Source organism: Amphibalanus amphitrite, unplaced genomic scaffold, assembly GCF_019059575.1.
Source record: "Amphibalanus amphitrite isolate SeventyFive unplaced genomic scaffold, NRLGWU_Aamphi_draft 000353F_arrow, whole genome shotgun sequence".
Classification (NCBI taxonomy): domain Eukaryota; kingdom Metazoa; phylum Arthropoda; class Thecostraca; order Balanomorpha; family Balanidae; genus Amphibalanus; species Amphibalanus amphitrite.
This window is the reverse complement of record NW_024881847.1, coordinates 427,657-454,427: the sequence shown is the minus strand read 5'-3', so window position 1 is coordinate 454,427 and position 26,771 is coordinate 427,657. Positions and strand designations below refer to the sequence as shown.

At 48.3% G+C, this 26,771-nt stretch overlaps 2 protein-coding genes across 2 annotated transcripts in view; one reads left to right on the top strand and one right to left on the bottom strand.

The window, feature by feature from the left end:
- LOC122389308 overlaps positions 1–26,474 on the bottom strand; it is a 94,207-nt gene extending 67,733 nt beyond the window's left edge. The window contains exons 1-3 of the mRNA XM_043381189.1: positions 26,441–26,474; positions 25,209–25,539; positions 24,685–24,902 (exon numbers count right to left, since the gene is read on the bottom strand). Coding sequence (XP_043237124.1) covers positions 24,685–24,902; positions 25,209–25,488 — 498 coding nt within the window. The 5' untranslated portion in view covers positions 25,489–25,539; positions 26,441–26,474. The remainder of the gene's footprint in view (positions 1–24,684; positions 24,903–25,208; positions 25,540–26,440) is intronic.
- LOC122389310 lies at positions 18,141–21,433 on the top strand. Its single transcript, XM_043381192.1, has 4 exons — positions 18,141–18,378; positions 18,914–19,163; positions 20,265–20,439; positions 20,669–21,433. Exons 1-4 carry the CDS (start codon positions 18,217–18,219, stop codon positions 20,826–20,828), a joined length of 747 nt encoding a protein of 248 aa, XP_043237127.1. The 5' UTR covers positions 18,141–18,216; the 3' UTR covers positions 20,829–21,433.
- Positions 26,475–26,771: the final 297 nt, after the last annotated feature.

Here is a 26,771-nt window from a genome sequence, read left to right as displayed (position 1 = left end):
ATGATAGGTTGGCCGGAAATGACGTCAGAATGACGTCATGTTCTGCCGTTTTCGACCCAAAAAAGGGTTTCGCGGGAAGAGCTGTCAGGCCTATAGCTTTGCAAATACAGAAAAATGTTTAGGACATAAAAGCTGTAGAATTGACAGGGCTACAAAACTGCTATCTTGGATTTTTGATTTTTTTTTATTTTGACCCCCAAAAATCAAAAAATAGATTTTTGGGATATAATAGCCAAAAAATCCAAAAAGTTTTTTGAATTTCGCAAAAACCGGAATATATGTGATAGTCCTTACCGCCTTCCATTCACATACCAAATTTTAGATTGATACCTCTTTTTTTGGCGAAGTTATAGCGAAAAAACTGTTCAAAATTGATGACGTCAAATTTTCAAACTCAATTTTTAGCAATTCTAGACCTCGTAGTGCAAAACAAAGACCACCATTAGACTCCCCGTGACGAGCTGCATCGAATCGATACCCATTTTATGCAAAAATATCAACTTTGAAATTTGACCTTTTTTGACCTGACCTTGACCTGACCTCCACCAGAAAGTGACCTAAACCGTACCTGATGGTCTTATAACCAACACCATTGGGTTGGAAATGAAAAACTGGCCATAAAACATGCATCGCACAACCTTAGTAAAGTTGGGTTCATGTGGTGACCCTTGGTGACCTTTGGTGACCTGACCTGTGACCTGACCTGGTATGACCAGTGACCTCTAATAGCAGCATATGTACTAGACAACTGACGTCTTATCGCTGATTTTCGACAAAATGCGCTTTACTCGGTGTTATAGCGCTTTCCCTAGAAGCCCCGTGAACGGTGAAACATTTTATCTTTGACCTGACCTGTGACGTCATCGGTGACCCCGAGGTCAATAAAATTTGGTTTCCCTCAACAAATTTGACAGGGCTATCGAACGCCGTTTGAATTTTGCGGATCCGTCCAGTAGTTTCGGAGATACGAGGGGGGGGGGGGGGGCAAAAAATAGCCCCCCCCCCCCACCAGGTCGCGTTATAAACAGACCCCACCAGGGCGCGGGCTAAAAAGCCTATAACTAAGATGATTGTAAAAATCCTCTTTACTGCAACTTTATAGGCGAGATACACACGTGTCAGGAGTTGATCATGTCTCTCTTTCACCTTACGTTAAAGGTAGTGTGCCAGCTTTCTTGGACCGTATGGAGTTAATGGCCCAGATAAGGAGAACCGGATTTTTAGAACTTATCCATACCTTCAAAACTCATGGAAACGTCTTAAATTCTTCAAATTTTGAGTACCCCAGTGCGAAATTCGCCCCGACGGGTTGTCGGTCGTACCCCAACCACATTTCACACCACTATGAACAATAAATGCACACACTGAAATCGCTATTACCGATATGCTCATCCAATCAAGTTTCGATAAACCCGTTCATCATCATCTCCTGCGGTTTCGAACACGCCTGTTAGGTGGCTTCTGATGCTCGTCGAGGTCGGAATTTCCAAATACGCGTGGTGCGTCGGGCCGCCCGCTCTGACTTCGGCCAATAAAAATGCGTCAGCTGATCATTGTCATTTCTGCCACTTGCGTGTGGTGAAATGGGGTCATAACTTATAAGACGGCTTTTTCATATCAATTATTTTACATAAAATCATATTTCAAACCATAAATAATGTTCGACAGCCAAATAAAAGAAACAGTACCAATACGGGCTTACAGTTTAAGGCTCGACATTGTGTTGTCTACGATTAGACAGCTGATAACTCATTCCCGTACGTCGTATGGTCGTAACACTATAATGACCTTTGCTTATTGTCACAAGTGCGCCGCATTCGCGATTGTTGCCCGACGCCTGTTTGCAGGTGAGCCCACTACAGTTGTTATACATATCTAAAAACCGATAAACTTTTAGGCGAAAAAGGCACTATTCCAGGCCCATTTTTGATTTTTTTTTTGCGATATTAGGTAAAAACAGAAGCTTCTTATCCTAGGAAAAATAAAATGGGAAATCTTTCAAAGGTGGCACACTACCTTTAATGGGCATACAGTAGTGCCTAAGACACGGGCACCACTTCGGTAGTAGCAGAGGCTTGCTACTTATTATTTACTTTTCCGCATTTATACGTTGCCTGACGACAGTGATATAAAAAGGGGTGGTGGTTTGCAAAGTTTCCTTTTTACCCTTGCGCCTGAAATGGCAGAATATGACGGATCAGCTATAATTTGATGTAACAAACAAAACAAGCTGATCCAGAACTCAAACGCGATCGGTTTCCAAGCTTTCATTTTACCGCAGAAGGCGGATATTTAGAACATGCGACTACGGGACACATCTTACGTTAGTACATGGATAATTTCACCCACTCTATTCGACTATTTGAATTCAACTCATGTATCTTTCTGCCAGCTTTGTTTTCACAGCCGCCGGGGCCAGTCAACCAGCATGAAACACTTTCCCTGGCGAGCAATTGGTTCGGAGCACCGCGGTATCTCACAGGTTATGTGCCGAGCCCGCGGGCCAGAGCCACCGGTTCCGCAGACGGTAGCACGTCGAAACGAGCGAACAGTTTCACAGGAACAGAACGCGTGTAGCGAGCTATCTGGGCAATCCAACAGGAGAATAAGCAGAGAACATTGAAGAAAAAACGTCGCAAAATACTTAATGAACTGCTTTGAGAAAAATCGCATCGGTTATGGATATATATGTAGACAGCGGAAGAAGCGTCGTGCCATTGCACGCCATGGTAATATCAGTGAAATTAAGTGCAGCTGAGGAGAAGTTGATATAAGACGTTTAAATTTAGCCCACTCGATCGCAGAAACGTCAGCGAATAAACAACAAACATCGGGAAACATCAAGTTTAATGCCGACCGGGTTTACATTCACGAGAACCAGCCAGCGTTTCCGCCGAGATGTTGGCGAACGGCGGCTGATCTTCATTCCGCTTCAGAATGCACCAGCCGGCTCGCGCCATGCGACCGCCACAGCCCCCGGGACATGTGCCGTGCGCATAGAGTGGCCAAACAGCCGGGCAACGACACGCGGCGTGCGTCACATTTCGCCGCGTCTGCGCCGTCTGCGCGCCGCGCCGTTTCTGTCGCCGTGCGCTACTGACCGGCTTTACCCCACGACGGCGCCGCTGGATTTGGGCTAATAATTTACATCGCCCGGCTGTGCGCGCCGCGGCGCTCCCGGACCCAAAATGGTGTCGCCGACCCGTCTCGTGCCAGATTATTTAGCGTAACGTGACGTACCAATGAGAGGGTGTCTCGTGCGCCAAGCGTCACACCCGGGGAGGAAAGGAGGGCCACAAACCAGCACAACAGGGCCTGGGGAGGGAGGGAGGGAGGATGACCTAGCGTCCCACCCGGGAAGGAAGGAAGGGTTGCTAGCCCGCTAACACAACAAGGCCTGGGGAGGTAGGGAGCGTCGCCTAGCGTCACACTCGGAGAGGGAGGGAGCATCGCCAAACCGGCTCACCCCAGCCAGGTGAGAGAGGGAGTATCGGCAATTACTCCCTCTCCTCTACCCTCACCAGGGGTAGGAGGGAGGGAGGGAAGGTGGCTAACCAGCGCACCCGGAGAGGGAGGGCAAATTATAGAGTGGCGCTGTACACTGTAGGACGGGCGGCTAAAATTTCAAGGAAGGTGAATTGGATGTGACCTCGTGCTGCATCTTCATATGAGGTCAAATAATAAGTGACCATGGCTGGACCTATCCAACAACGATCAACATTTTGCGCTCAAATAATGTTTTGATCAATGATCAGAACTGCTTCTAAAATAACAATTATGCATGATGACTATAGTTAATACGGCCTTGGTTAATACCGATATATCTAATCGCGATAGCCGAAATCCGTGCATCAGGACACGAGTCTGCGCCGATTACTCATCTTCACTCACATGTGTGCACCCTGCTACGGAACTGGAGCAGGCAGCTCGGTTGTATAGAAAGTAATCGTAAACCGAGGCACCACGAAACGTCACGCTGACTAAATAAGGTCTCGTTACCAGAGTTTACGATTATTTGATGGCTTGGAAAGCTAGGTGCAAACGGTTATTGTTCGTCTTCTGTGGTAGACGCCCTCAAGCACAAACAACGGGCACAGGAAAACCACGTAAATAGATTGACTGGTTTCCCTCCAAAGTTCATAAGAACGCATGTCTCCCATGGCAAATCTATAGGGACGCACGGGTTACATTCCTGCACAGTGCACATGATGCATATGATGCGCTGCTTTCGTTTCGATGAAAGTGAACTCGCGCTCATGCAATGAGTATTCAGTCACCCAGAAAATATGGCGTTTACCTACAGAAAATACCAGGTACCTGGTAGTGCAAAGCTGAAATTAAGGGTTTGGCTTCCCTCAGGTCATTTGCAATGTTTTGATGTGTTTAAACGAACTAACTACAAACATTCATTACGTAGGCATTGTACTAATTCTTGCATATGTTACATATAATGCAATTTATCAATAGGTATAGTGTATGTATGTAATGTCACGGAAGTAGAACAGAGAATATCTTCTGTCTCTCTGTCTCTCTGTCTCTCTCTCTCCCTAACCCAGACCACATCGCAGCTCCTGCTGCACGACCACAACCACTGACTCCTGTTGTCTGTTTTCAGACATGGCTCCTAGCCGGGTGTCGCCGGCACTTCTGCTGCTGCTGAGCCTGTGTCTGCTGCCCATGGTCATGTGCGCTATCATCAGGACACCGACAGAGCACATCGAGATCCGGTCGCCACTGACAGCCGCTCGGCATGGTCCAGCAGCTTCTGCACAGGACTCCAGTGCGAGTCAGCACTCGTCCGAGGGCACGAAGAATGAAGAGGCGACGTCGGCTCTCAGCGCACAAAAGCATGCAGCTTCGGTCTCCGCCATAAGTCAGTCAGCAGACACTGCAGAGGGTTTCTTCAGCAGAATCTCCCCCAAAAGCAAGAGGGGAACCAAGAAAATCATCGCGCCTGCTCCACGGAAACCCTTTCAGCCACAACGGCCTTCAGCTGCCGAAAGTGTGGACATTCCAGCGGTCGTTAGGGAAACTTACGTGCCCTTCAACAGTCTGACAATGCTGAAGGAGGGAACGCCACCCAGAGACGCCCACCTGAGGTGGCCGTACTTTGCAACACGTCCGGCAGATGACCATACAACTGAGAACGACAATGTTCCGATGACGACTACCTCGACACCTGCGACAGGAACCGAAAGTGTCGTGAAGTCAGACCAGACAGAAGATAGTGATGATGATGTGCTGAAGGCTAGAGATGAAGGGATTACAGTGAAAGAACCGTCAGAGATTGCACATGCCATGCGTGATGTGAATTCGCCGAAGTTGCGTGATACAGCATCAGTTACGTCAGGAGATACCTTAACAATTCCCACGGCCCGACAGCAGCCAAAGACCAAGGTCAATGAACTTGATTCTGAATCAGCTGAAGGGCCGGATACACCTACATCCCTTGAAGTCGATCCCCACACCACGCCCCGTGAAATAACCCATTCAACGGTTCCCGGTGCAACCACAACGCGCAGCGCCAGCGAGAGCCATAGTCATCGCACTTCAAGACTTGTCCTAGGTCTGACCGCTGGAATCGTACCAACGACAGGAAGACCAGCTTTTGCCAGCGTAAAGCAAAACACACTGGCAAACGGAAATGGATCTCTTTATGAGAATGTCGCCACTGATGTGGTTGAATCCAGTCGCATCAATTTAGTTAGCTTGAATAACGGCACAACCGCCATGATAAGTCAAGCCGATGCACCGAACCAACATGGACCATACTTTTCATGGGTGTCAAGTGATCAGCCAGAAAAGCAGACGATGCAAGAAAAAATTAACAATCTCCACGAAGTAGCCTACGATTTAACAAAAGCCGACGAACAAATCCCAGCTGTGCGAAATGACTCCACGTATGAAAACACTGGCGGTTCTGCAATAGCAACCAAATACCCACCCCGAGAAACGCAGCATACGTCCCATTGGCAACAAGTCCCTGAGGTCACTAGCGCTGAGAATAGCTCTAGTCACATCCCCTCAGCACCTGAGCACACGACGGCGGAGGCCACCGAAGCCAGAAACGGGTACCCGTTTATCAGCGCACCGATTGATGATCCAAAGCAACTGGCTCACCTCGAGACGGTCTACGACTACTCTGACGACTACGTGGACGAAGAATTGCAGCTGGGAAACAACGGGCCCGCTCCGCTCGATGGACTGCCTCCCAGGCCGCTCCTCCACGCTCTCGAGTGGCCCTACACCGCGCATATTGATATAGAGGAGATACTTTCTAATGTTTCGGCGGCACAGGTCGACGGGCACAATGTCAAACCACCGGAGAAGCAGATCGATGCCGTCAGTCCATCTAATAATTTGACATTTGGCAAAAATGCCGAATCAGCTAATGTTACTCATATCTTAACAAGCAAGGATAAATCCAATATTTCAGCCAGTAGCAGTTTCGAGCTGAAGTTTGTGGAAGACATTGACGAAAGCCATTCGGCAGAGGACACTACCGAGCAGAATACGGATTTCGATGTAACACCAGCTCCATTGACTTATGCATTTACAGATTTCATAGGGTATATATCCGAGACCACAACACCGCGTCCCGAGCTCTACAAACGATCAGAAACCTCGACTGTCGCCAAGCCAACGGGCATCTATTCAATCAGTTTGCCTTGGCCTATAAAGAACAACGCTCCCTCTGATCCCTCCGTAAATGATACCAGCGATTCGAACCCAACATCCGAGACGACCGAGCAACCCGAAACGACGCGACCCCCTTCCTACTCGCGCCAGACGAGCCCATACCGGCGGACATCCAGTTACGCGTCTCGCTGGACGAGGCCACCGACACCGGTCACGGAGCGCCCATCCCCAGGTCGGGTCACCCCTCAACTTACAGTCCTGTCCTCAGACTCGACCACTCAGCCAGAGCGCTATGGCGGCATCATCGAAACGGACGGAAGCTACGACTCTGAAGACCGGCCGTTCGCTGCGATGACTGGATTCGCAAGCTCAACGCACCCCACCGCGACCATCGAAAGGATCGGTGCGGAATCAACACGTCCTGGTGTGCGAAGGACCACAACAAGACCAGGCATGACTGGGTCGCCGTTCACCCGGGGAAGGCCAGTCTCGACTTCGACGGAAGATTCTGGACGGACCGTCAGTGGGCCCAGCGACTTCTTTCTTGAGGCAATTCGTAACCAGGGTCAAACATCATACTCGGAATCCACAATAGCACAGTTCCCGACGCTAACCTCAGCAGCAGCATTACGGCCGACGCAACCATCGTTTAGCAGTCGCCCAGGTCGTCCTGGCCTTCCGACAACATTATTCCACCAGGGCACAACTCGACCATCCAGACCCAGCTCATCTTCAACCTTCTTCGGCACAAGAACCACCAGGCCATCACGGCTCCCGTCATCTCCGACCACCATCTTCCACAGAGGCACGACGCGGCCTCAACGGCCTTCAGCAAGTCACTCACCAGACGCGCCTCCAACTCCGTCGACGCCGGATATAACACGACCTTTCACAGTGTTCTCCCGGCCGACAAGAGAACCGAGCGGCATCCCGGTGACACTGCGACCACTGACCTGCGTGACACGCGGCTCCAACACCGTCTGCGAGCCAAAGCCCGGAACCGAAGGTGTGACGGTGCGACCGCGTCCAACAGTGATCACGCGGCCTGAGCTGGCACTGGGGCCCGATCCCGACGCTGGAGGCTGGCCATCGTCGACAGATCAGTTTCAGGGCGGTCTATTCAATGATTTTGACTATGACAATGGGGATGAGGCGTCGCACGAATTACCACACCCTCTGTTTGGTTTTCCCACCTCACGACCAGGGTTAACCACCAGTGGAAGCGGTACAACAAGCTTCAATGACGCACCTTCACCAGCTTTCAGCAACAATCAGCCATCTCGGCCGGGCAGTGGCGCAAACGGCGGCATCTTCAGCAGTGGTCTGGCGACTCTGTTCTCCGGAGGACACACGAGGAGACCGACGACAGCGGGACACTCTATACACGGACCCAGCCACACGGTGACGTTGTCCACCAATGGTTTGACGGTGCACGCCGCGCCGCTGTCGCCCTCCACTCCACCCGGTTGGACAACTCCAGGAGTACAGGAGGATGTCGCTCGTCCCCAATTGACTAAACCGCGGCCCCAGTACTCTTACATGGATACTACTTCTACATCACGACCGTCAATGTACAGGCCTCCCAGTGGCGCGGATGTTCCTGAAACAAGTCCGTCACATGCGAATGAGCACCCTGGCTATCAAACTTCAATGATGTCATATCCACAAACACCTACGGAACAGGACAACAACGCGCCATCCAATATGTACCCAACAATGTATCAGCCTCCAAAAGACGAGACAACAAGCACGACCACAACAACAACTACTACGACCACCACCAGCACCACTCCTTACCCATCCACGTCTACCACTACCTCTGTTCCTTCCAAAACACCATCTCCACAGTCTGATCCTGCCTCAGGCGACTCAGGCTACGAGATCTCTCACACAAACAGCGAAAGTACCAACCTTCACCTTCACAGTCACCGTGACCCACCTGAACAACATTCGTACGCCGTCGTCAACATCTGGAAGAAGGTACAGGGCGAACTGAAGCTGCTCGGCCAGCAGATGGTCCCGGTGGATCAGATCCTGGCCACGCAGCTCAGCAGCGGCGCCCTGCTTGGGGCCGACCAGCTGCCCGGAAACGTCCTCAATCAGCTCGCCCAGTCCCTCAACCTCACCAGCCTGCAGGACTCGACGACGACGACGCTGCAGATAACCGCTGCCACGCTGCCTGTCCAAGATCACACACAGACGCCCCCGACGATAGTACCGATCGCAACCACTTCCTCGTATGAGAGCTACGATAGTGGGGTCCAACCGGAAGACCATCCACTCGGTGCCTCGGTTCCTCGACCGACAGAGTCATCGTACTTGTCATACGCGCAAGTGCCGCAAGAAGCCGCAGAAGATAACAATGGATACGTTGCGCCTGCACAACAGTCGTCAGTGACTATTCGGCCGCACTTGTTCGATCCAAGACCAGCAGCAGCTACCACAACTACGCCTCGGCCGCCAACCGGATTCTATGATAGTCTGCTATTCAAGTTCACCTCAAAGCCAGATGTCCTAAATGAGCCAACGACACCTCACCCTCAGCATGCTTCAACCCCTCTACTAGAGACCAGTCGCCCACAAATCTCGCATGCCAATGTTCTCTTTAATCTCCCAGCATTTCAAAACTCCCCGCTTGGTGGCCAGCTTCCTGGATTCCAGCATCAGCTTTCGTCGAGTAATCCGTCCATTCATAGACCACAGCCTGATGCTTCACCCGATGCATTCTTGCTTGCTGGATTCCTCCAGCAGCCTCAAAATCAGCCAGCTAGCCAAGAGGACGGGTCACCGTCAGCGGCCGAGCCACGACCCACAGAAAGTTCATACCTGGGTTATGACGCACCATGGAATAGTCACCTGCCTGCCTTGGGATCAGAACAGCCACAAGACACCCAGGGCAGTGCATCCGATTTAGGACATCTGAATGTCGATTTCAACAACCACGAGCCACATGAACCACCACCAGAAATCCAGAGCCTGCTCCAAGCCACGCAAGCTGCTCAGCAGCCAGCAAGTCCCGCCAACCAGCAGGTCATTAGCACCGTCACCAACGCAAGCTTGAATTTGCTACCACCAGAAATCTTACATATTCTTAGGCAGCTGAGGAAACCCTTGGGAAAGGGCAATCATACGCTTCTTTCTCTTTTCGGAGGTCAGCAAGAAGGAAACTTGAATGTGAATGGAGCAAAGGTTGGTGTAACGAAAGGTTCCATTGGTGCACAGGTAAACCAGTTCGATGTAAGCCACGACCACGGGAACGACTTCCCTGCCACAACCCCTGCTTACTCTCCACCGGACAGTACAATGCACGGGCCAGGAGGACAAACGCAAGGTCACGCCGTATCCGGAATAATGAACCTCTTACAGCCCAACAGATCTACCATGAGTCAGTACACCACGAAGTCCATGTTTAAAAACCCAAACAGTAATAATGGCAAGCACCATGCCCACACTGATAAGATATATGGTGGAGTTGGAAATCCATCACTGGAGGGAGTGTCAGACATGAAAGTGGCTGGTCAGCCTGTTGATCTTCAAACACAAGCCATGCTACTGCTAGAAGTCCTAAAGAAAGCACAAGCAGAAAGTGAAATCGTGCCGGCTGTTCAGCCAAAGCCTTACTTAAATCTTTCTCCCGTAGGAGAGTCTAGTCCAATAGACTTGCAGCAGCTCCTTCACATTGTCATACCGCAAGAGTCATCCACAGAGTCCAGTCAAGACTCTTACCATGCTCCACAATTCCAGCCTTCCACGTCGCACAAAGTTCCTTCTAAACCAAGCTACTCACAAAACCACCACCAAGATCCACACTTCGTAGCAGAGCAACATGCTACGTCTACTTCTCCCTATCCGCTGCAAGGTCAGCACCAGAGTACCACTCAGATCACACACCAATACGCGTCACGGCCCATGAGGAAGCCATCGAGACGTCCGGTCACATCCCGAAGACCGCTAACCACTCGACGTCCAGCTACGACTCGTCGACGTCCTATCTTCTCCGGCGGTGGTGGTGGCAGTGGTGGCGGTGGCGGAGGTCACGGGCAGTCGACTCTGCAGGCAATCGGAGATCGCCTGGGCGTCGATAACCCGCAGCTGCTGGCCGCCATCCTGCTGTCCATGCTGCCTACAATGGCGATCGCGCTGCCCGTGCTCGGAAGAAAGAAACGCGATGTCACAGACGAGGCTAGTGGAGACGGTGAAGGAATCGTGACGGACATGCTACTGTTGGATGAAAGAGAAGACGCTCTTCAACAAGCACTGATCGATAGCCTGGGTATGAGCGATGTCGCGGAGTTTCAATCCCAGCAGCGTGTAGTAACTGCAAAGGAGCAAGTAGCAGATGATCCAAAAAAGTTGGGAACTCAATGTTACCGAACAGCCCCAAGGAACGAAGGCGCCCAAAGAAGGCCCGACAATAACGAAAACTACAGTACGGCACCAAAGTCAAGACGTGAAGGTCTCGGTCTCGAACTAGACAGTCTCCATCGGATACCAAACATGCAGACCGAGATGCAAGACAAACATCCAGTCCTTCTCGCACAGTTCCAGAAATTCGGGCAACGGATTAAGACCACACTTGCCGGGGAAGATCCAGATCGAACGAAAACCAAAACCGCACAGCAGCAGCCACAAGAGTCTTTCGTTCTCAGCGAAGAGTGGAAGGACGAATACGAGGCGGGGAAGCAGGTCGACGAGAAGCAGTACGCACAGAAGCTGGTCACCTGGTTGAACCGAGTGCTGGACGTCCCGCCGGGATTTAACAGTCACCTGCGAGATGACCTCATGGAGGCAGCCAGGAAGCCAGAGCGGACCAACCGGCGGTGACAATGTTACCAAGACAGGGTCACAAGTCAGAGGGAGGTGGAAGGTAATGAAGAACTTCACAAGTCATGGAAGCATTGCTTAACTGGCCCCATCAAACCTGGCGGTAAATCACGCAACATGACAAGCTGTACAGTGTACACATTGACCTAGTAACCGGGGCGTGAACAACAACGGTGGCAAGATGACGATGTCCCGATACAGGATGGAGGGATGATAGACATTGATGTAGATGACATGTCTTTTCTCTGTAATGCAAAGTGTATACGCACAGAATAGACAACGAGCCGTTCAATGGTTGAAGACCCAATTCAATGAAGGCGAGAGCTAGATCATGACAAAGGTTACCAAGCGAGAGGGTATGTATCGTGAAGTATCTAAGTACGAAGTGGAATATACAGTAGTCAGTACACATACAACAACTATAGCGATGAACCGAATACACATGCCGTATTCACATGTCATATACCAATCAACTACAATCAACTACAATGTACATGTTTGAAACACGCCAGTATGGGCATCACCACAGATAGGTCATATGTAAAATCAAATAGGAACATCGCTTTTAGAAACGTGTATTGTGCATTGTGCAATGTGTATCACATTCCCGGTTGTGTATATGGGTATGCTAAAAGTAAGTGCTAAATACGGAGTTGATACGAAGACTACTGGAGTTGATACATCTCTATTACGTGGGAACAACAGAAGTCCGTCCTTCCCGTATGTTGACATATTACGTTGACTAATTTGGCAGTCGCACGTCTCACTTCAGAAGATCTTCTGAGTGACTGAAGGTGCAGCGTGTGTTTACGCTGTTCGAGCTACGAAAGGCTCGTCAAGTTACGATGCTGAGCTACACTAGGCTCGTCAGACTACGAGTAGGTACGTGGTGCACAAGGTGCCTCATCGTTTTTACTATCTAAATAGACTTGTAGTTGATTGGTGGACTTGATTGAGCGTGCATTGTAATTTATTGTTGTGTATAACATGTACCGCTACCTATACTGTATGCTATTATCTGCAAGACGCATGATAAGTAAACAAATAAATGACAAACTTGAACAGTTTATTTTTGAGACAGCAGAAAGGGAGATTTGGAGGGCAATATTTCACGACAAAATTGTTTTCCATGTATGCCATTGTCAGAGAAGAATTACAAGGATGATGAATATTTCATATTTGTCCTGACCAATGAACCATCAACAACACATGCCTGGATTTTTCAATCAACTCAGACACGGATATCTGTTGCATACACACTACACCTATCACGTCCTTCAGTTAGTACGGAGTTCCGTTAGCACGAGAAACCTGCGTTACACAGCTCATACAAACAGCTGTTTAACTCGTAGCCAACGAGCGGGCTACCTATATTACTCGCATGCACGCCAATCCGTTTCGCTTGGGGTAATTCACGGCAGCCCAGCACTCAACAGACAGGACCTCCACCTCGGACATTGTAGGAAAGGCCCAGCCTTGGACCCAGTTCTATAGCCCTGCTTGGACCTCTAGCGGCCGCTTCCGCAACAGCGCAAAGGAGTAGATGTCGCTGTCGTTCACAAAAACGAGCATCACATGGACGAACAACACCGCATGCTACATTCACTAAGGCATAGAACTCCCACTAAAGCACAAACATGCACTAAATATCAGGGTAAGAAGGTCACGTGGCAGCTGTGTTGGTCATAATCCCCCTCCCAATTAGCCCACTAAGCACCAATGTCTCCTTTCCTAAGCCCTGAGCCCTCTCAGAGCAGTTCGGTGTCTTCTCAGGCTAGCATTGGCCCTCAGAGCCCGGTGGGACCGAGAGCTCTTCAAGATTAACGGATAACCCCATACGGGACGGGGATGAGAGCATAAGATCGCTTTAAGCATACAATCCGTCCTCTCTAGACCCAGGGCCGGTGTATTTGATACACCCGGTGTATTTGATCACGCTTCCCTGCCTGAGGGTCCGGCGCGAAGGTCCACACCACACCTCCAAACCGGGTGGCGGAGGGCAAATCCCTCCGATGTGACTTAGTCCAATGCAATATACGCAGCATACTGGGGCAGTTACACTTAGTGACGGACAGAACGGGACGGTCAGGACACGTTTTTAACTTTCGAACTACTCTGACTCGGGCAACATTTGAAACATTCGGGTACCCATGACAATGGGTCGGAGCCGACCCATTGATCTGACACGGTGTGACGTCATGTCCATCACCGGAACCCGCCTGTCCCTCTGATCTGGTCACGTGACCTGATTACACCAGTGGAGTGACACGGGTGACACGGCTCGCGCCGGCTGACGAGTGAAAGGTCACACAATAAGGCGCGGCTCGGTGGTGCAGGACGACTGACGGTCCGTGGCGCACCACTGCCGCCGCTACCAGTCGTATACCCACTGACGGCCACACCGTGATGTAACTGAACGGCCATTGAACGATCGGTGCGGGCGGGAGTCACTCCATCCTTTTACAAACTACAATCATGACAGAAGAAAATCGTTGGGAAAAATATAGCGATCGATAATGGGATAACCAACAAGGCGGGTGAATTGCCTACTTCGAGCTTATTTCCCACATGTGAGCTATTCAACGCGTCTCGGCACGCCTATGCTTAGGCTGCCGCGTAGGTCTCACTAGGATGTAGGGTCATTAGCTATGGAGTTATTCTATAAGAAGAGGCGAAAAAGCCTCTAATCCAGCGGGCCAATAGAAGTCAGCTGAAGGCTATCGAGCGCTTCCTGAGACTGGACCACGGAGGATGGTGATGTGGTATTACTATAGCCTTGTTTATACCAATCTTGTTAATGCTCATCTGTGAGCTTGCGGTTGTGGTCCGAATGTGTTAACTCGTGCCGGGCCGGGGAGAGGGGTGTTAGGACACCCCTATTCGGTTTTCCATTAATATCTTCCAATCAATCAGTTTATGGTTGCACGTGTTGTGGAAACTTCATACCTGCAGCCTGCAGGTTGCTCCAGGTCAGGTCACCAGGTAACGTCAAGTGACCAAACGTCAGAAAAAGTTCTAATTGACAAAACGGCCGCTTCACCGACAGAATGGTCACTTTGAAACTCCATTGATTGGCGAAAGCAACAGCATATTTGTATCTCGGAATTTGGATATCAAAGACCCAAGGAAAGATTAAATTTTCAAATGCAGCCTCTTCATTATGAGTCAATGGGAGCAAATTGAATCGCGCTTATTTTAGACGAAAGTGAGAAACCCGCGCTAAACAATCTCAAACATCGTTTGCCGAGTAGACATGGCACATTAAATCGGAAAATTGCACCCATGACCCCTATGTATGCCCTTGAGCCGAGGTCATCTCAAGTCACGAGATGTCTCAATCAGTTCTTTTTACAATAACTTTTGATAGAGACATGCTATGGAAACACCTTGCATATGTCCAGCTCCACAATACAACTCCACTAATAAGCAGCATGACGTTTACTGGTCAGGTCATGACCTTTACCTTTGAATATATTTTAAAGTGAACTTTTTAAAGTCAAAATATTGGTCATTCGACGCGCCTCGACGAAAGGAATACGATGCCCATAAAATCAATGGCGTGCAGATTTTGTGTCAAAAGTTATTTAAAAAAAAGCATGCGCAAGAACATCAATTTGGACAGATTTGTCTTATGGAGGCTGATTTGTTGAACTTAGGTCAAAGCTGAGAACTTACTCGAAAAGAAGAACTTACTCGAAAAGAGCTTGAAAAGAGCTATCAATTGCGCTGTAGCTCTATTCGGTCTCGCGTAATGTGAATTACAAGGTGACCACGGTGAAAAGCCACGTTGTTTGTGGATGTTGTTGTATGTAAGATTAATAATAAAGCCCCTTCGTCAAATAAAAGTTGAAAAGGAAAATTTGACCTTTGACCTATGATGACCTTTGAACTAGCCTAAAACAAACCGAAATACCTTCTTCGTTATTTTTTCAAAGATCTTTCGAATGCCACTTACCGAGTGTCGCTTCATGGCCCAGGACCCGAGTTAGACGGGGAGAGAGCTCAAACACCTGTCAAGCTCGGCGCGTGTTAAGATCGATTAAAAATTGTTTTGAATTTAGGCAGTATCAACAAAATAGTTTCTCAGGAATTTTGTGAGATACGTGTGTTAAACAAATATTCCCTATCTTTTAGGCCTACCTTTGGGTCTAGACCAATACGATTAGTCCATAATTTGTCAATTATTTTAGAACCATAATGACAGCCCTCTTATCTGCCTTCTCCCACGCCGGCACCAGCCATTTTGCCATCCTCGATGGCAACAAAGCATGAGCTGCCTCGTGACTGGATTGTCATACTGATTTTATATCGCTAGCTTTTTTCTGTTATACAGAACTAGAGATTGACAAAATACGAACATGTGGCCCAACACGAGAAGAAGCTAGCGATGCCCCGCGGAATTCAGATCAACCGGTGACCTACATAGAGGTAAAGTTGAACGCGCGTAGTGGGACTAATTTGAGCTAAGGGAGGCAGAGACACGTAAGACGATAAAGTCTACCGACACCTGCCATGCAATTTTGTAATCTACGTTTCCCTTTTGGTAAGGATACAGAAAGGATAAAGATAGGTAGTTGTAAAACATTGGTGTGGGACTGCGAAGGCTGCTGCGCTGCCCAACTGGCGCTGCACACATCTGCGGTCTGGTAAAGAGGACGAGCGTAGAATATCTATCAAAGCCCTACCTATCCGAATCTATGATACGCATAGGAGGCAATTACATAAACACACAAACAAACATTCATACTAAAGCGCATAAAGTCTAGAACTCACCCCAACTCCCAATCTAAGGAATACATCGGACCTACCATAGGACCCCTTATACCCGGCGGTGCTTGGGGGTCAGGAAATAAAAATGGAAAGGCGGTCGGTCAGCGGGCGAGTGGAGCTGAACAGGGCCCATATAGGGCCGGCGAGGGGCGGTCAGCTGCAGAGCAGTGACAGTAGCCCCCGGAGCGAGCACAGCGGACGACGGGGAAGGACCCGCCGACGCACAACTTGTAACAGACGGGCAGCGGAGCCTCCGGCGCATTCACCGGACAGCGAGCCAACAGGTGAGCGCAGCACAGACCGCGCAGTGGATGTCATGCGGACTGGAGGGAACGCCTCGATCTCCAAGCAGGATAAATACCTAACACATAAATGATTAACAGATACATTACATAAGTTTAAAAATGGTGAATTGAAAATCGGCTAAGAAATTTGCTCACATTTGAGTCTAATCGAAAGTTAAACTAAAAAAAACATCAACAGTAAATATCAACAAAACAAAAGCGTGACAGATTCATGGATCCCCCATATTTCAGAAATCGAGCATGATGCGTGCTGTGCTGCTAATCGGCCTGCTGGCTGTGGCTGGTCTGGGTACGGCGCAGCCCACCGCAGAACAGTCCGCTGACGAAGCCACGCAGCAGCTGCCGCGAGCCGCAAAGATGGGAGAAGCCAGGTGAGTCAGCTGCAAATTAAATAAGTTTTCAACGGCAACGGGCGGTATAAGCTTAAAAATACGTTTCCTGTATCCTGGTAATAAATTGCTTCTGACATGTAGGTAGGTATGTTAAGATAATCCTTAATACAAAAATGGCCGGAAAGAACGCAATAACATTTAATAAGTGCGAACTCAAAATAAGATAAACAAACTTCAGACACTATGAATAAAAACAATGTCTTTTGTGAAGTTCTTCCTGAGACACCATTGATGAGGAATATAACGTTGTATTTGCATGTACATTGTTAATCAAAATTTACTGAAATTTCATTCATGCATGCTTAACTGGTTTCGCCTAAGGTCTTTCCAGTCGTGTTCGTTGTTCTCCTCTCTGATCTACGCTTTCACGTCGGGATCTTTCATTTAACTGATAGGTCACGTATTTCTTCTTGACCTGTGTGGGTTGAGTTTTCCTTCGGAGGGGGGGGGCGTATGAATGCTACCTTGTATTGTTGCTTGTTTGTCTGAGTTTTTATTTTATTGTAAGCATTTTTAAACTGAGTATTTCAACGTGCGCGGCTATGTGCGCAGTGCGCACGTTAAACATTGGACTAAAAATTCTGCCATAGAACCGAACATGCGGGATCGGGGTAAAGGGCAAGGTCATCGCAACAAACTTCGCTTAGCGGGGATTCTGTCCTTATGAATCCTTCCATTCTAAAGGTTCGGACTAAACTTATTTAAAAAAAAAACATTCGCTGTACCGCCCCATATACAACAGGATCTGACTACTCACTATGCCCGAATATATTACACTGCAGAGCGGATTACTACGCGAAGAAATACGCCGACCACCCGCGAAAAAGCAGCAGCAGCATAACTGAAAAGCACGTGATTGGTCGGCCATACGTGACGACATACGAGGACATCAGCGAGGTAAAAGGGTCAGGCATATTGGGAGAAATGACATTGATAGGTATCACAAACATCATTCATAGTAGATGATAACATCATCTTGGTCATTCAAACCATTTCAAACTAACGAAAGGAAGCCGTAACAATTCACTGTTGGAATAAGTATTTGAAAGCTTTGATAGTTGTATAGCTAAGTTTAAAAAAGCCAGAATAAATCATTGGAAAAATTCAATGCTGGTTAATTTCACATCAAATTATGAGAAGAACACGCGAGAAACCAATTTGCAGTTTGTTCTTAAGTTTAAGTATCTACTTCGATAAAAGCAAGATATCACTCGAGACGACGTGCTAAAAGACCGATTTTCATTTTTTTCGAGATTACTGCACGTTATCAGTGAAGGTAGGCATCCATGTTTTTGCAGAGGATTGTCACAATTTCCGTAACAGACTTCCACCGACATTCACAGGACTATAGTCCGTATCTGGATGACGGGGAGGATATCGCAAACTCTGTGCGAGGAAACGAGACGGCCCGCTTCTTCGGTCTGTCCACCAGCTCTCAGGACCTGCAGGTAAACAGGAGGTGCACGTAACCAGGACCTGCAGGTAAGCAGGACCTGCTCGTGACTAGGACCTGCAGGTAAGCAGGAGGTGCACGTAACCAGGACCTGCAGGTAAGCAGCACCTGCTCGTAACCAGGACCTGCTGGTTACCTAAGACCTGCAGGTAGTCCAGGGTCTGCACTAAGCTCAGGATTAATGTAGCCAAGGATTTACAGCCCGACGTTGCCTTTGTTGCATAAGCGCTGAGCACGGTCCCATTTACGAACGTGGCTCTCCCGTTATTAATTGAACAAGATGACATAATCACCTCAGATCACCTGACCTGGCCTACCCGAATGCCAGCAATGCTGCAGGCAAGTCGGTTGAGTCTGCCGTCTCTCGTTAGCCTGTAGGTCACCGTACTCCCACCGACTCTTCCCCTCCTCTACCCACAGTTAAACCTAAAATCCACGGTACTACCACTAACTGGTCCCCTCTCTCACCACAGCCGGGCGTGCAGTAAAAGGTGCTGTCACTGACTCCCTCTCCCCCCCCCCCTCCACAGCTGGGCCTGCAGTTCACGGTGCCGTTCCTCTCCATCCCGCTCGGCTCTCTGGTGGGCCAGTACGCCGACTGGTCCACCATGCTCTCCGTCAACTGGCCCAGCCTGCTGGCGCTCGGCCTGACCGTGTTGCTCGCCATGGTGGCCGTGCCGTGGCTGGTGGGACAGCTGGGCGGCACCACCAGCGGACTGCCGTCCTTCCTCAACCTCAGCAACCTCGGCAAAATGGCCGGCTATGGACGAGCCGATGACGGTAAGAGGCTTAGTGGAGGAGGTGATGGAGGACATGTGATGTCAATGACGAGATTAGATTTGTTACGATGGAATGGATAGCGACAACTGTGTTAGATTATTTAACGACTGACGAGTATACAGACAAGGAAGCGACCGATGGTGGATATCACTTTTACGTAATTTCAACTTATTTTTGATCAATTCCGACAAGCAGTAATTATTGAGCAGTCAACTCTGACCCGTCATAAAAGCGACAGTGGAGTGATATCACTGGCTATTGTCCATTATGTTCCTCATTCATTATTGGGTAACAAGAGTAACACAAACTAACAATGGCCAGCAGGTCACAGTTGATAACACCTGTGTTTACACCGCGCCTCTTGTATCACTCTTTCCGGACCGGTGGACGGAGTAATTGAGTGAGTAAGCAGCGGCGGAAGCGGCGCACAAAGAGTGCGTGCTCGTCCTTTCACTTTTCTGGGGAGTCACGTTGTGACCTGCTGACACTGAGGACTGGGGAGTACCCTCGCCGTGACCGACACTCAGTTCCGCCAATACGGCCCGCCAGTCACGGCTGGCGTCCGCCTCGCGGCCCCGGCAGGGTGTCAGCATCCCTCTCTTTTTGTGGATGTTGACACCTACTAGGATGGTGCTTCACAAAGGAGGCGGTCTCGAAACCCGCAGTGTTACTACATGTGACTTTTTGCTGGGGAGTAATTTGTTGAGAAATTAGCACTTTCAGCGACTCTAAGACAATGTTATGTGGCTCGAAAGGAAAACATTTTGTGGGCAATTATACGCACAGCTCGCTCATCCTGACATCATCCTGTACTACGGATTGAAAACACCTCAAGTGAGAGCATTGCTAGTAGTTAGCACACCAACAAGGTTGAATCTAGACAAGAATAATGATTTAAAACAGCAGGTCTGAACCAATTGAAATAAAATCATGTTCCTCGCCGCATATCCGCAAAAATGTTGCAACCAACCACTGAGGTTAACACTTTTTTGTCAATTACCATCGGGCGTGTTGCAGGGAACTGCCGGCTGCCGTAACCTATAAGACGGAGGGTGTCTCGAACCGTCCCCAAATCTCTTTAACCCCATCTCCCTCGTCCAGGTGAGGAGACCACGACGGGTCTGATGGCGCGCCTGGACGATACGCTGGCCCAGTACGACATCGACTCGACGGCGTGCATGCAGCGGGGCGTGTGCACCTACGTGCGCGAGGCTGCACTCAGCGTCAAGGAGGGTCACGCCGAGTCACACGACCTCCTGCTCGAGGGTCTGGTCAGGTAGGTCATATCTGAAGCCGTGTGGGGGCAATAAGGGGGAGCCGCAGAAAGGATATTCGTATGAACATTTTCAACAATAAACTTCGAGATAGCTTCATTCACCAATCGAGTTAAATTATGCGTGAATACATCCCAAATACCTTACACAGCAATGCCGCAAGATCAGTTCCATGCATTCAAATATCACCGCCTATCGCCACTGCTCTCACCGCACTGTGTTCGTTTGCAGCAACTCGTATGTCAGCTCATGGCTGAACGGCACCTCCATCCTGGAGGCCGCTGAAGCGGGTCGATCGGGGGCCAACTGTGCCGCCACGTTCGTCAAGTGTCCGCTGACGGCCAACAGTGTCTACCTGGCGCTGGCCAAGTTCATAGGGAATACCGTATAGACCAGCGCTCAACGGGAGCAGAGCAGTCTACGAGCGAAAGGGATGTGAAGCTGGAGAAGTGGGCGCGAGTGGATAGATGGACGTTGAGGCCCGGAACAGGAGGAAAATTAATTTTTGTTTTTCGTGTGAGTTTTCATGCGAGTTTCATGCTCTCCATAAAGGCTCAATTCACAAAAGCATGAAAGTTGCCGAAGGCTTAAAAACCTGTAATGAAAAATGGTTAGGAGCAGGGCGAGTTTAGTGACAAATGCTCAACTCAGGAACTTAGTGATGATAGTCGTCAAACCACAATGAATGATTTGAAAACTGAGCCAGTTGACAGTCATCGTCTCATGACAGAATAGTGCATGCATGCGGTGTTAGCACTCGAAGTCGGACGGTCCAATGTTTTTAAGTGTAGTTGTGTGTCTTGATACGTGTTGTCTATGTGTAGAGTGTAACTGGCGTTTCATGAAAAGCTGCTGGCAAGTCGCAGCTATCGCAGCCTTTACTGTCTGCCTGTGCATGCAGCGCCTTTGTATTTGTTATTCACGTTGGAGACGTGTTGTGACGTTTTATTGTTAAGCGTGAGTGATAACAATAAACAGAGAAACATGCGATGTAGTCGTCGCAAACGGATATGCCGAGATTTAGGTAACAAATAAACCAAGATAGGTAAGTACATTGCAAAGAGGACGTCGCCTGGTGCCTCGATTTCCTAACCACACCGTTACAAAAACAATACAATTGTTTAAAACATGGGACTCCCGAGCGTTGGTAGGGCGATCGCGCGCGAGTTCTCGTAGCAACTAAGCGGCGATGAACCCTATCAGGCTATCAATCAAACCCAGCAATGTGCTTTCCCACCGGGACGGAACCCGTCATTACATATAGTCACATATTATAGTCACATATTGCGTTAAATACTATGCTGAACCAAGTGCTGAACAAATATCTGTCAGATTCAGCAGGCTTAACGTCAGCATTAAAAGAGGCGTCAGTAGTTCACTTTTTGTGGATCGCTGTAAGAAACCTCAGAGTTGGAATAATGTTATGTGGCATGGCAAATATGGAACCATGCTTTCAGAGCGCAAAGTATAAAGGACTCAACTGATCGGTGCATTATGGTAAAATATCTTATACAACCTACATATTCAGTTTTGTGATCCATTTTGATGTTGGTTCCTTATTTCGATCGGAGAGTTTCGAATGTGACGTGCTCTCAAATGCGATGCACCGTAAGTGAGCTGCCATGATTAGGTAAAACGATGGAAAGTTTCCTGCAATAAATATGAAATAGCTATCTGAAAGGTGGAGATCCACTGTGCATATCCGGTTACACTAATGCAAATCAAACATCTAAAACACCACCTTGCATGTTGCAACTTCTCTCGAATGCCTAATTTGAAACCACGTCATACATAGCTGTATTTATTGCACCAATGCGGTGACAGCATCCATGCACTGGCACCGACGTACCTACTTAAATGGCGCAGAGAAATCAACGCCATTCATTTGTCATTGAAATCGCTGCAAAACGAAACATTTAGCGGGAATAATTCCCCTAGACCATTGAAAACGTATTTCTGACATGCTGATGATTATAGCCAAAACTAGACGGAGAAGCATATTATGATAGCTTAAGCTAGCTCTAACAGCTAGGCATTATGGGTCTCCTGAGTACTAACGTGATTTACGATCGCAATCCAGCAATCTAAAAACAAATGCAACCATCTTCACATACACCAATCCATGTTCAGTGTTCACGCCACACGTTTCCACCTGACCACACCCTTCTCATCTTATACACTAGTTTATCACAGCACGTTGAAAACGTTCCCAAACGCCACAGCACCACTAGTCCGCGGTCTATGCGGCTCCGAGCTGCGTCTGTCACTAGTCACCGCTACACTCCCGCAATGTACGCCGGCGTCTGGTACATCTCATACGCGAAGTCCTCTCCGTGTCGCGGATCCATCTCCAGACCGATGTAGTCAATCTCCAGCTGAAAGGGTCCGCTCACACCACCCGCCGTGATACCCACGCTCGTAATGCGATCCTGTGTTAGCGGAGACTGCTTGTCCTGGATCCGACCCTTGCTCGTCAGGAAGAACTTCGAGAACGGGATCTGTAGACAAGGAAAAGGGTCCCAATGAGGTCGAAGAGACTAAATAGGTGTGTGCGATGTGATGATAGTTATTTGATGCGTTATCATGCAAGTTGCAGAGCATACATTTTAGTCTCATGTTGTTAGTTGCATTCAGGACAGATATAAAGGAGGCGAAAGATGCATGGTCGGATGAGAGAAACAGGATGGTGGTAAAATCAATGAGGCAAGTAATTAGGTTAAACGCTATGATATAAAAGGCTATCACAAAAAAAAGTTTTATCTCAATTCTGGATTATCAAAAACGCAAAAATAAACGTTAATTTGAGGTCTGATCCGACGACTTTACAAATATCGCAGATAGTCTATCATAGTCATGATTATGAACTAGTGTAAACTTCCGTAAAACTATACAAGGTAACTTCATAAGTATCAGCAAGGGCAGAAATTGGGAGACAATTTTTTTAGATGCGAAAATCTTCCCATATCTTTCTAGTATAAAAAAACAAGAATCGCGGAAACGCTGGACGCTGGTACATACCCGGGTCACCTGCCAGTAGGGTCCGCCGCGGGTATAGAGCGGGTAGCTGAAGATGTCGTTCCACATGATGTCAAAGTAGCCCATGGCGGCCAGATTGAGCATGTAGGAGCGCCCGTCGCCGCGCACTCGGAGCACCACATGCGTGTACTGGGACCAGTCGAAGAAACTGTCGCGTTTAAACGACTTCTGCAAACGCCAAATGGTGTGGAACGTCGGTCACCGACGAAAAAACGGGCTAAGAAATTATTGCGAGATGGTCAGCTTAGCATCAAGTATCCCTTTTTCAGGGAAGGTATAGGTAGTCGGAATGCTCAAATGTCAGTATCACACTGCCTATCACACTGATAAAGGCATTTGAGCTGCCTTTATCATCTATAAATGATAAAGGCAGCTCATATGGTCGTGGTAAGCACCAATTAGTGATTAATCGCTGGATCAGCAATAACGTGTGAGCGGTGATCTTAAAAGTATTTCATATTGACCGTAGCATCGCTTGACCAGGTATAAGTGATGCATCACTGCCGTATCTTCTGATAGCATAGTGCAGGACTTTTAGCCTTGAAAACACGCTGAATCTACTTTTGTATTTCGAGCGTTTCCCAACTCTGTTTGACCTGCATCAACACTCAGCAGCCAGTTATAAGAATATCAACTGGAAATATCATTCGGACATGAGCCGATTTCAATGTATGATGAACTATGGATTGCTATACATATAGCCATCGATTACTTGAAATATACGGTACAACGGAAATAAGGATGAAAATATTTCAAACCGCACCTAGATAGCAAGCATAAAATGTATGCCACCAGTCCATCTCTTGGTCTGCTATTTGCCTCTTACGCTAGCGACCTCTGCCGCTGGCGCCCGGGCGGCACAGACACTGGCGGCCTCTGTAGGGCACGGCGATGGGTCGCGGGCCGCAGTCGGCAGGTGGCCGGTCAGAGTACTCATGAGTTCGGCTTCGGGAGTGGATGAAGGACCACTCAGCGTAAACGGGGCTGGGTATGCTATCCAGTGACCCTGTGACTTGCCCCAGACCACTCAGCGACTGTGTGTTCTGCCCCACACCGTCCAGTGGCCCTGTGTCCTTACCCAGACCACTCAGTGACACTGTGACCACCCCCACGTCGCCCTGTGGCGCTACATCCTGCCCCAGACCGTCTTGTGACCCTCCGCCCATTCCCACACATCCCAGTGACGCCATGACCTTCCCCAGCGGACTGACCTGCGGTCGGAGGCAGCGCATGTTGCAGTAGCCTGTGCGCTGTTTGGAGCCGTCTCTGGGCACCGTCGTGTCGAGCGTGCCGCGCAGCACGGCCTTGCCGTTCCTGCCGAGCACCAGCTCGCCCCAGCTGTTGCCCTCGTCATTGTCTCGGTCGGAGGTGACCACCCAGTCGCGCAGCGCCGCCTCGCTAGTCAGCTGGAAAGCCATGTCCACCTCGCCTGCCAGACAGGAACAGGCAGTGTGACAGGTAGAAAAGACACATGGAGACTAGAGTTTTAATTAATGGTGCTGCTGATGTGAAAAATAGTGTGCATACATGATACAAAATACTGACACAAATAAAATGAACATTCCTGGTTTGAGAACACCTTAAGGCACTGTCCAGTGTCCTGCAGAAAACAGCATACTAGCATGCCTACCTTTATTTGCAACACTTTGTAATTTGAAACATAAAATTCAATGCAGCATATCTTTTAAGATAGCAGTGTCTGATCACAGCTATGCTCAGATAATCATTACCTTACCTGGCCTGACAAGGTACAGTGGTTCCTTGGTGAAAGTATCCCACACCTCATCCTTCCATAAGCGTACTTCTTTCTTTAGTTCAGTGAAACCTTCGATGATTTGCTTCTTGTCTGGCAGCACTGGCCTATCCTTCTTGTATTCAGCACGGATGTCTCTCTCCCAAAACTTGCTTAGGGGTTCCGTTGTACTCAAGGGCCTGGCATTTGGCAGCTGCAGCAATGAGCTCAGATGGCCATTCAGTCTTAGCTGTCTAATGGATATCAGGCCCAGACTCCCCATTGCTGCAGTCTATGGCCTTTACACCAAACAATCAGGAATTTATTATTTGCCCTGAAACCAAGCAAAAAAAAAAAAAGAAATCGATCAGTAAATAAATTTGCATTAACATCCCTAACATCACCTGTAAAATGCTTACAAAATCATAACAAATGCATTGCAAGATTGATAGGTAACTAAAATGATGCTCAAGCTTAAATCTCACTCTTCATGGACAATGGACATCAACATGGTCCGGCGTAAAATTAGTAAAGGAAGTAGGTAAATCAATATAGCACCTATTCTGACTCTCATCACTCAAAACACACCATTGAAATGTTATAATGTCATTGGCATTGCTACAATATTAAATGATACTTATGCACCACTTTTAACATGGGGGTTTGAACTGAAATCCTTTTAAGACTTTGGAGTATAACTTGTTAGGAATTCCTATCACAGCCATGAGACAGTATTACAATTTTCAATATTTCTTTTAAACTAATCTACGAAATATCATAATCTGAGCAAAAAAAAAATGCCTTAAAAATTTGCCTGAATTCTTAGCTTGAAAAATCTGAGAAGTATTTTTAGTTGTCAGCAAAGTGAAACCAAAACAGAAGGAGCCTATTCATAGGTTATGGATGGGTCGGGTTTATATAGCCTTGGCGGGTCGCACACTTTGCAACCAGTGACCAGTTAATAACAGTAAGCATTCAACACAAACTCCCCAAATTACCTTTAGATATTCATATGACAATGACATGAGTTAGATATGACATATTGATATTGATATCTCCATCATGATATGAGTGTGCTTGGCATAGGGCAATGGCCAATGAAAATGAAAATGGCCTCGAGTTCATGCAAGGCTGAGGTGTTGCCATCAACAGGATCTAACAACTATTATACGTTATACGCACTGGGCACAAACATAAATGAATTTAAGAACATTTGTTCTGAAATTAAATATAACCTCGCGGTCTAGGCTATTCCCATTCTATTTTCCCACGGTATATAGAGAACTTATTTTCCAATTCAAGTTCCTCAACGCCATATCACCAATAACAATTTTTCGGCGCCACAATCGAAACAAGCGCGCCACGTAGGCTCTGTACGAGTGCAGCCATATTATGGAATAGTAGAAAACCGAGTCTAGTATCTTTTCTGGCTGTTTTTTAACCCTCGCCGGCACTCCTTCGACGGCACAAGGGGGGGGGGGTTGGTACGACCCCCTCGCGTTTAGCCCCTGATCGAGCTAGAGCTTCGCAGAAAAAACGAGCGTGTTGCCCTTCACGAGAGGAAGC

Coding starts and splice junctions, on each gene's coding strand:
- LOC122389310 (XM_043381192.1), top strand. CDS start 18,217: ATGTTTTTGCAGAGGATTGTCACAATTTCCGTAACAGACTTCCACCGA. Junction 18,379..18,913: donor CCAGCTCTCAGGACCTGCAG/GTAAACAGGAGG, acceptor CCCCCTCCACAG/CTGGGCCTGCAGTTCACGGT. Junction 19,164..20,264: donor CTATGGACGAGCCGATGACG/GTAAGAGGCTTA, acceptor TCCCTCGTCCAG/GTGAGGAGACCACGACGGGT.